Source organism: Phoenix dactylifera, unplaced genomic scaffold, assembly GCF_009389715.1.
Source record: "Phoenix dactylifera cultivar Barhee BC4 unplaced genomic scaffold, palm_55x_up_171113_PBpolish2nd_filt_p 000658F, whole genome shotgun sequence".
Classification (NCBI taxonomy): domain Eukaryota; kingdom Viridiplantae; phylum Streptophyta; class Magnoliopsida; order Arecales; family Arecaceae; genus Phoenix; species Phoenix dactylifera.
The window spans coordinates 141050-152307 of NW_024068047.1; the positions used below are offsets into that span (position 1 = coordinate 141050).

Consider the following 11258-nt stretch of genomic DNA (forward strand, 5'->3'; position numbering starts at 1 on the left):
CAAATCTTTTCAATCCAAATGGTGGATGAACTGAGATCTCCAACAACCCATTAACTCGACATCTACATTGGGCCAGTTCCCAACGGTAATAGATTGGCACTAAAGGAAGGTTTCTGATCTCATCTTTGGAGGTCTAATCAATCAAGCCGGTGACATACAACCATGAAGTCATGGAGAATGCAAGTGGCGGCCACACCTGCCCAACAAGATGCATTGTTGGAGTCTGATGGCTCTTTGCAGAGCCCTCGAAGGGTTCCTTCTCCACAGGAGCCACAGCCAGACCCACAGGAGCCATAGCCAAGCCCATCAATCACCGTTAAGCAGTTCTGTTTGCTTATGTTCAGACATTGACCACCACTGTCCAAAACCTACAGTAAAGTGCTTCTAACCACCACCAATAGTAGCAATTGCATGTGCAATAGCTGTTGCGACAGACTCACGCACCAGGAGACCAGGGGCCTGGTACAGTTGAGTCATCATTCCCATCCTTGGAGTTAAGGATGGGCTCGATATAGTCATTACTCGCCCACGGAGCACAGTACAAGAGAGAAGGCCCCGATCCCTAAGCTCACAGTCCCGGGAGGGATCAATGCCATGATATTCGTCCCATCACTAACTAGAGAGAATTTTCAGGAGGAAGGTCGATCTCGACCATACGAGAAAATGGATCGACGCCTTGAGGCTTTGAGAGCTCACAATGTTGAGCTCGAGGATGATGTCGACAACAAACTCTCCGTTATGGGCGATGATTATGGATGAACCCTTTTCTCCTTGTTTCAAGATGCCCTCTGGAGATCTATGATGGGACTACTGATCTCTTAGACCATTTAGAGACTTTTAGAGCCCTCATGATGCTCCAAGAGGCCACCAACGTAGTTCTCTTCTGAGCTTTCTTAGCTACTCTCCAAAAGACAGCTTGACTGTGGTACATTTGGCTGCAACCAAACTTGATTCACTCCTTCGAGCAATTAAACCGATTACTTATGGTACACTTTATCAGCGTCCACTGGCAGAGGAAAGATTTAGAGTGTCTATTCCTATTGCGCAACAGGATGGAAAGTCCCTCTAGGACTATGTTAACTGTTTCAACGCAGCGGCTCTAGAAGTGCATGACTTGAACCACTCGGTCGTGGTCTTTGCATTGAAACACTGGCTGAAGACTTCTCAGTTTCTCTTTTTTCTTGAGAAGAGGTTCCCCATAAGCCATTTGGAACTCCCTGCCAAGTTGAGAAATATACAGATGTAGAAAAAGCTATGATATCTCTGCAAGAGTCAGCCAGGAACAAGCCTAGGAAAAAAAAGAGTAAACAGACTCAAAAGGACAAGGACGAGCCCAGGAGGAAGCAAACGATGGACCACCAAAGTCTCCATTGTCCGAGGAGTCCAACTCAACAGTTCGAGAGGTACACGCCTCTTAATACTCCTCGAATATAGATCTTAGTGAAGATAAAGGATCGAGGCTATGTAAATCGCCTCAAAAGATGAAGAAAGCCGCCAAGAAGGATAAAGATAAATTCTGCAAGTTCCATCAAAACTTCAGCTAGAATACCAAAGATTGCCAGTAGCTCAAGAATGAGATCAAGGCCCTCATCTAGCGAGGATACCTCGGTCCCTTTGTTGACCACCCACAAGATCGGAACAATACTAGTCAGGAGTTGCCTGTGCCTGAGCAGGAGATTGACAATTGACCAACGACGGACATCATCAACACTATCTCGTGTGGTCCAATAGCTGGTTGAATGATCTTGTCCATGCAAAGGAACTACACTCTACTCAAGCAAAAAGTTTAGATCTGAAAATGTAGAGGACGGGCAAGGTGATATCCTTCTCGTATCGACATCGAGGGCGTCCAAACTGCACATGATGACACTATTGTAGTTTTCTTAATCGTCGGTAATTATGATATAAAACGTATTTTAGTAGAAATGTAAGCTCGACGGATGTATTGTTTTATGAGGTTTTATGCAAGATGAATATGCCTACTGACCAATTGAAGAGGATAAACTCACCTTTGATTGGATTTTTAGGAGACCCAATCTCTGTAGAAAGAGTTATCTCCCTCCTGGTCATCCTTAGTTGGGCTCCGAGGCAAACAACCATGATGCTTGATTTTTTGGTCGTGAAAATATCCTTGGCATATAACACCATTTTGGATCGACCCAGATTGAACACCCTTCGTGCTACAGTGTCCACCTACCATCTTCTCATGAGGTTCTCAATCAGACACGATACGGAAGAAGTTCGAGGTGACCAAACACTAGCTCGATAGTGTTGTGTGGCCACTTTATGAGGGAAGAAGCCTATGGAGCGCATCACATTAAAGGCTTTGATGCTTGGGATGAGCAAAAGCAGAAGTAGAGGGGATTCACCCTATAGAGGAAACAGCCACTGATGAGGAGGTGGACAAGCTCTCGGCTTCATCCGAGAAGTCACCTACCCTAGTAGATAGTGAATGTCGTCCTTATGAAGAAAGCTAATAGAAAGTGGCAGGTGTGTGTTGACTTTACAGACCTTAACAAGGTCTATCCTAAAGATAGCTTTCCATTATTAGGATCAACCATCTCATGGATGCAACATCGGGGCATTGGATGCTAAGCTTCATGGACGTATTCTCGGGCTACAATCAAATATAGATAGCACCTAAGGATGAAGAAAAAATATCTTCATCACTGATAAAGAACTCTATTGCTCCAAAATCATGCCATTCAGACTAAAAATGTCAGAGCCATGTAGTAACGCTTGGTCAACAAGATCTTCAAGCACTAGATTTGTCACAACATAGAGGTCTATATTGACGATATGCTAGTAAAAAGTAAGGAGATTGAACAACACGTGGCCGACCTACAGGAGGTATTTGCTGCCCTGCGAAAGTACTGTATGAAGCTCAATTTGAGCAAGTGCGCTTTTGGAGTCACTATGGAAAAGCACCTCAGGTTCTTGGTTACTCATCATGGGATTGAAACCCATCCAGAAAAGATTTATGCAGTGATGGAAATGATACCTCCAAGGATGAAGAAGGATTGCGACACTAGGCAGCTTCATTACAAGATCGGCTGAGAAATGCTTGCTTTTCTTTAAAGCACTAAGGTAGATCAAAAATTTCTAATGGTCCAAGGAGTGCCGAGATTCCTTTGACCAACTCAAGTAGTACCTCAGCTCACAACCCCTCCTCACTAAGCTAAGCCTGGGAGGAAGAAGGAGTGCAAAAACCCATATATTACAAAAGTCGAGTCCTCCTCAATGCAAAGACATGATATTCCAAACTTGATAAGATGGCTTATGCTCTTATCATCTTGGTCGAAAGACTCTAATCATATTTTTTGGCACACTCCATCACAGTGCCGACTGACCAGCCCATGGCGACAAGTTATGCAAAAGCAGGATATGTTAGCAAGGTTGACCAAGCGGGTGATTGAGCTCGAAAATTTTGACATCCATTTTTGTCCCCGACCAGCTACCAATGGCCAAGTGTTGGTGGATTTCCTCATAAAATGCACCATCCCTAAGGAAGCAAGTATGGAAGAACCTCAAGAACAACTCGAGCTAGAAGATGTCTGGATATTACATGTCGACAGATCTTCCAACTCAAATGAGAGCGAAGCTAGGCTAATCCTCACCAGCCTTGATGGAGTTGTGGCGGAGTACGCACTGCAGTTCAACTTCAGAGTTTTCAATAATGAAGCTGAGTATGAGGCCCTCCTTACTGGCCTCAAGCTTGCGAGAGAACTCGATGTTCGACACTTAAAGGTCTTCAGCGACTTCCAGTTGGTCATTGGGCACATCCAACAAGACTTCGAGACAAGAAAACCCATGATGGCCAAGTACCTCTGAAAGGTCTAGTATATTTTCTCATCCTTCGACAAAATTAAGGTACAGCAAATCCCGAGATCTTAGAATGACCAAGTTGTTTTAATATCCATGCTCGCCACATTGGAATGCATAAATTTGGGAAAATCGACCAACCTGGAAGTCCTTGAGATGCCCGACATAGAGGAAGGCTCTAGCTCGGTCCTACAAGCCGATCTTGAACCAAGCTAGATCGACCCCCTGGTTGATTACCTCTAAGATGGAAAACTTTCGGATCGAAGAGAAGCTCAGGGACTCAAATCTCAGGTAGCTCGCTACATCCTCTTACAAGGGATATTGTATAAAAGGTTATTCACCGTATCTCTCCTCAGATGCCTTCAACCTTTTGAGATGGACTATGCCCTTTGGCAGGTTCACGAGGAAATCTATGGCAACCATCTAGGGGGTAGAGCCTTATCGTACAAGGTTATGCAGTAAGATTACTACTTGTTAACCATTCAAAAGGATGCTGCTAACTTCATGAAGAGGTATGATTAGTGACACGACATGCAAACATCCAACAGTAGCTGGCGGCACCACTCATGCCGATCAGCGCCCCTAGCCTTTCATATAATGGGTGATAAACATTCTCAAGCCTTTCCTACCAGCAATCGGGCAGAGAAAGTTTCTCATAGTGGCCATTGACTATTTCACTAAGTAGGTCAAGGCCGATCCATTGGCCTAGATCATCGAGAACAACACCCCGACAAAAAATGAGAAAAATAGGAAAAGGAATCGAAACAACAAACCAAGGATCACCCATTGGTTATATGCCTTGTTACTTCTCCCAGACAAAAGGAAAGAAAAAAAGATGAAAGAGAACAACAAGAAGCAGGAATCGAAACAAGAAACCAAGAAGGCCTAATAGAAGTTTACAGTGAAGAAGCATCGACAGAAAAATAGGAGAACAAACAACAACGACGATGATGAAGAAGAACCTTCGCCGAGAATGGAGAAAAAAAAGAATTTCGGGGGTGGAGCACTGGTTCACCCTTGACCACTCTCACGAGATTGGGTGCAGAAACTTTGAAGTGAAGATGAAGCACAGGCCATAGGCATTATATAGAGCCTCTGGTGGTCTGAATCGATGTAGCCATTCAAGTAGCTGGTCTAATCTCGATCACGTGTTGACCAAATGTTCGATTCTAAACTGTTCTAGGATTGTTACTAGCAAAGCATCCAATCATTACCCCCAAAATCTTGCCACTAATAATACCACTTCGGGAAGAATAGATGCTAGCACGCAATCATTAACGCCATCTCTAGAAGGTTTTCAAAGCTAACAAGATAGCTCAGCTAATCGGCTTCGTAGCTCGCCTCGGCTGGTCAATTTTATTCGAGGAAAACTGCTTCCTTCACCTGAGCCGATCAAGTTACATCGGCCTTGGAAGTAGGGGACAAATGACATATCTCTGAATCAATCTTAGTTGACAAGGCAAATCGACCAATAAAAGATTGCCACCTAGATGTAGGCTGACTATTCAAAACTTGCGACGTGGCCAACCCAGAAGACTCATGGAGAGTCCTTTGTATTTCAAACTCTCCCCCCCAACTAGCAACAACTCGGCCATGATCGCTAATGTTTCCTAAAAAATATAATACTTGAGCAAATCTCCATGATTCAGAAGTGCAGATATGATTTATTGGTGAGATACGTTCATGTGAACTAGCATATAGCTTCAAACTACTTGGCAGCAAGCTCCATTCCTATCCCATATATTGTGTTTCTTGAGACCCTCCAGGTAAGTTCTCTTTCGACTCTCTTACGGTATCTCTCTGCTCCTTTCAGGCCTCCTCCTCGACTTAGGTATCAGAGAGTTCCTTACCGAACATACTCCAATAGGTGGACTTTTTTATTTTTTTGTTTCAGGTTGGAGCCAATGTCAGAGCGACAATCGAAACAGTTCCTCTGCCATCCATCGCCGACTTGGAAGCACTCGGCATTAGGATCATCACCGATTGAGGCAAGCGGCCATTGGGTCATAACCACAGAGGTGAGTCGAGATCTCCGACGACCTTGTTAACTCAGCTCCTAGGTCGAACTGATTCCTAGCGGCAATACCAACCATCCTAAGTAGAAAACCGAAAGACCATGATTTACATTGACGTGGTATACCAATCAGCTTCCAAACTAAAAGACAATGGCTAAAACCAAGTACGCACTCCATAAGGACCACATTGAGTTGGAAAGCGTGCAAAGAGTGATTTGAGCTAGCACCTCACGAAAACTCCAAAATAATAACATCTCAGAACAGTTCTGATATGATGGTACTTTGAGAAGATCAATCGATGCATTAAAACTCTATTCTAGATATCTTGTCTTCGATCAAGATGATGATACAACGTCTATCACCTGAACTAAGATTCGGTTTGGCCTCAGAAATGGGGGGCAAATGATGGGAGAAATATTGGACATCTTGACCTTGGCTTAGACCGACCTTCTTCACCTTGGTATTAACCAAGGTGAACTACTTCGATGAAAACCAATGTGTCATCTACTTGTGCTAATAAAGACCAGCAGTTATGGCGATATTGCAGCCAATGTATGAACAGCGTAATTGCCACCGCGTGCTGCTCAGGTGGGATGATTACTACGTTATTAACATGCAACTAATCATTACCATACAGTTAAGATACGTCACGCCAAATAAGATAACAAGATCAGCATACTACCCTATATAAAGGGGTGGCCCGAGGATCCTCAAGTAAATTCATTTTTTGAGATTCCACTTCATAAATTTTCTCCCTTTTATACTGTTGTTTTACTATTCTGACTTAAACATCGGAGGATCTCCATCAAAAATCTTTCGGCAAGCGGACTTCCTGCAGATTGGCCTCGGCGACATTCAGCTTATTTTTACCTCAGCCACATCCAACCTTACTTCTTTTCGGTTCATACCAACCTCCGAGTATGCCAAGCAGCCGCTGATCTCGGTGCAGAATTTAGTGGCAACACCTTCATGTTCATGTCACAATATAGAGGGAAGGCACTCTTCTGGCTTCGCGAGAGATAAAGAACACTCCTTCTAGTAATAACTCGGATCGGGCAAAGCGGGAAACTAGGGCTGGCTGCTTAACCTTTTCACTACAGTCATCGTTAATAAATGCTCGTTAATTTTGCTTCTTTCCGGAAATTCATCAGGCGCCATTCGTACCTCGAGTAAATAATGCTCGTTAACAAATGACATTCTAGCTTCCGATGAACTCACACTAAAATATACAAGTGCACCGGGGGGACCTAAGCACCGAAATCTCCCTTTCTCTGTGCCCCGCATCATTTTGACTCTCCTTTACTCAGAATGACTGCTACAAAGAAAAGATGTTTCTTTCAGCTCCTCTTTTTTTAGTGTTTCTTGTCTTGAGCAGTGCTAAACCTACAGCTTCTTTTCGGCAGGGCCTGGGTATGGCTTCCTTTATAATGTGGGTCAAGCGGAGAGCTTTGAGTTGAGGCACAAAATTCATGCAGGCAGTTCTTGTCTGCGCGTGTAGATCTAGCATGCTCTTTTTCACTTTATTTGCATGACATGAATAATTATTTAGTGGGCATGTTTAAGGAACAAGAGGGGACAAGCTTGGGCGTCTCATCAAACAACCATGTTGGAAAGAGATCTAAATAGAACAGTAGGATGAAAAGAAAACCAGTCCCCTGCCCTCTCTCAAAAGGAGTTCCCACTATCTCTGTCCACCTCTGGTGGCCCAAAAGCTCCACCCTGGACATCATGAAACCCCCACGCTTTAGTGGTGGGCATAGCGCCCAAAAGCCTCAAAAGTTCAGCTCCCATCCATCACACTCTTTCCTCTCAGGAGGAAAGAAAAAGGGGAAAAGATAAAAAATGGGGCCACCCCCACCACCCCCACCACCATCTTTTGCTAGATTCCAGCAGCACTCGTCCTAAGATTCGCTCCCCGACCGCTCTTACCTCACGAGATAACGACCCCTTCCATATCTACCTATGATCTATATAAAGGCTTTTCTTTCCTTTCTTTTTATAAATAGCCCTCTTTCTACTGATATCACCTTATCACCTAACCCTCTCATCGACAGATACCTATCCCTATTGTTTAATCTAGTTTTCTTATCACAATCCACTAAGCACTTTTAATAATTAGTATATAAAATCTTCGTTACTTTTGAATATTAATTATTTGGCCGTTCATCGCTTCAAGGATTGTTGGATAACGTTAACAGAATACCTATCCATTGTAAGCATTGGATTGGAACAAAATATCGATCAATTGTTATATAGTTGTAACCATGCATGGAATAGAAGGTCTCTATGGTTGCAATGACATCATCTTGGACACTCTATACATACTCATTCTTAGAAATAATAATGTAAGGGCAATCTAGACATTAATATTTTTTCAATTCTTATGATTATTTGTCATCACTAAACTACCAACTCCAATGAACCTTCTCTTCTCTCTTGATTTTTTTTTTTTTTTTTAAGTTTTAAGCCCATAACAAAATTTAAAATGTCAACAAATCACCTTAGATTAAAGTAGAAAACTTGCTTCCCAAAGCCAGCAGCCGTTTAATGTTCTGACCAACTGGTTTTTACGTGTGGACTCAAGTTCATGAAAGAGCTAATTTTGTAAGGGGTTATTTAAAGAATTTTTTTTTTTTTTATCTGAATTCTCGAAACCTTTCTGCGAGTCTTATACAAACAACCAAAATCACATATAAGACTCACATACAAAACACAAGCAAAGTTAAAAAATGAAAAGAAACTATGGAAACAAGGGAGAGAATAATAGCCGTCATGATGACAATATCTTGTGATAAAAATTAAAAATATTCTCTCCTTTTCTCTTTCCTCCTTTCTTTCTCGCGCATCCATTGCGTTCCGTCCTTCTCTCTCTTCCCCGCTCTCCTTCCTCGGCCCTGGTTTCCAGTTCCCACGTGCGAGCCATTTTAAAACACAACACTCCCGCTCCACCGCACGTGCCAATGGCTAGGCTTTGGCTTTTCTCTTTCGGTCTCCTCTCCCGCCATCTTTCATGGCTTCCACGCGCTCGCCCATACCACAGGCTGGTCCTTCCACGCGAGAAAGATTCCGGCAGCGGCGCCGCAGGGGTCCTCTGCCTCCTCCGCCGCCCGCATCGACCACCCCTCCCTATACCTCCTCAGCAGCGCCCTCACGTCGTCCGCCACGTCCTCACTGAACGCCGCCGGCACGAAACCCGCAGCCCGCATCCGCCGCGACCACCCCGCCGCCGTCTCCCTCCGCTCCGCCGACTCAGCCGCCGGGCACGCCACCAGGTCCACCACCGCCCGCCCCGCCGCCCGCTCCAGCGCCAGCCTCTCGTTGCTCGTCCTCGGAAAGCTCTCCTCGAGCGAGTCGAAGTAGGCCGAGAAGAACCTCAAACTCTCCCTGAACCCCTTCAAGAACCCCTCCTCCCCTTCCTCCCCTCCGCCATCGCCGCCGCCGGCCGCCTCGAGGTCCGCCTCCTCCTCCACCACCGTCACGATCCGCGGCTGCAGCCGGCGGAGGGAAGCGATGAACGCGTCCCGCCGGCGGCCGGCGGGGGACACGCCGTGGAGGGCGTTGACGCAGTTGACAGCCAGCGCCGCGCCGCCGCCGTCCTGGAGGTCGAGGCGATCGAGGTCGAGCTCCGATAGATCGCCGGCGTGGTGGATGACGTTGAATTTGAACGGCACACCCATGAGCCGCGCGAACTTCTCCATTCTCTGCCCGATCTCCTTCATCACCCTCTGGACGGCGGCCGACGGCGAGGCGGAGGAGACGACGGTGGTGATCGAGAGGTGCGGGGTGTCGTCCGACGACCGGGTGGCGAGCGCCTCCAGGAGAGTAGGCCACTGGGTGCAGAAGGTGTTGCTGAGGGTCGAGGATGTGGAGCCGCTGCGTCTGGGACCCACCACCGGCGGCGGCGTCGAGAAAGGACTCGAGGATGGCGCCGTTGGCGGCGACGTGGCCGAAGGAGGACCAGGGGCTGAGCTCCTGGAATCTCAAGGCCGTGCGGCGGGTGGAGTCGAAGGAGCAGGTCCGGTCGGAGGCGGCGGCGAGGGTGCGGAGCGTGCGGGCCCCGGCGGAGGTCAGCCGGGCGAAGAGCGCCTGCAGAAAGTACGACGCCACCTTCTGCTCGGTGTCGCCGTAGGGCGACGCTAGCTCATTCAGCATCCATATCAGCTGCTGGACGCGCTGCGAGTCGCGGGCGGCCACCGCCCGCGCACAATCCAACAGCAGCTGCGCAGCCCACCCTCCTCCGCCAGCGCCGGGGGCGGCGGCGGCAGCGGCCGATGAAGAGGAGGTCGGAGAGGCGAAATCGAGATTAAGGTCCGGTGGGAAGGAAAAGTCGGCCGGCTCGAAGAGTGCGTGGGCAGTGGAAGCGGTCGGCGTGGTGGCGGCGGTCGAGGGAGCCGGGGTGGTGGTGGTGGTGGTGGTGGAAGGTTGAGGGTGGAAGTGCTTGGAAGAAGAGGAGGAGGAGAAGTCTTCATCCATGTAAAGGTGGTAATTGTTTCCACATTCTTCTTTGTACAGCTCCTCTTCTTGGTTTTGGAAGGGGTGGTGGAGGAAATGGTGGTGGTGGTGGGCTTTCGAGGATCTCGAGCTACTCGACGTGCGGTTGGAGTTGAAGGAGGATTGCTGATCTGATGACTGGAGGCTCACCAATCTAAACAACGTATCCATCTAACCAGCTCTTCACATAGAGATGGATAAGGGGGAGAGAGAGAGAGGGGGGGGGAAATCAGAGAGTATAATAGTTAGAGGGTGGAGAAAAGGGAGGAGAAGAGGAGGGTGAGAGGGAGTTGAAAAGGAGAAGGGAGAGGAGGAGGATCTTGGGGTCGGAATTGAGCTAAGGGAGGCTTCAACTTGGAGAGGAGGGATGGAAGAAGGGTGGAGTCTGTGGTGGGTGGTGACTGCATGCTTTTTAATGGGGGTGATGGTGCGGTGGGGGTGGACGGTGGTGCCCTTTCTTTTGGAGAGGCCAATGCTTTTGGTGCGATCGATGACGGATATGAGTGGGGGATTGGAGATCCCTTTTTTCTGTGCTTTGCTTTGCTTTGCTTTGCCTCTCTTTTATGCTAATTTGCCAATGAAGTGACTGATGTGGGCCTTCCCTTGTTATATAAATGTATAATAAAAAAGAACAACCTTGGATGGGCAGCAGATGGCCGGGCTCCTTGCAAGATAGGAAGATAGGTATGCCTTGTTTTTCTGAGATGAAGGAACTCTCTCTCACTCACTCTCTCTCTCTCTCTCATCTCTCTCTATCTCTCTCAATCTCATATGCATGTCAGAGAAAGAGAGAGAGAGAGAGAGAGAGAGAGAGGGGAATATTAGGCGTGCCAAGGGGAGGGGGGACGTCAGAAAAGCAGGAGAGCGTGCATCAGCTCAATCATCAAACCCACCAGCAGCTCTCGAGACATTCTTTTGCCCCCTTAATCC

The 11258-nt window shown here is 47.0% G+C and overlaps 1 protein-coding gene across 1 annotated transcript; it reads right to left on the reverse strand.

The window, feature by feature from the left end:
- Positions 1-8452: 8452 nt before the first annotated feature.
- On the reverse strand, positions 8453-10987 carry LOC103716950 (protein SHORT-ROOT 1-like). Its single transcript, XM_008805167.4, is given in 2 exon segments — positions 8453-9691; positions 9693-10987. Coding segments are annotated over 2 exon segments (1653 nt in total). The 5' UTR covers positions 10500-10987; the 3' UTR covers positions 8453-8845.
- Positions 10988-11258: the final 271 nt, after the last annotated feature.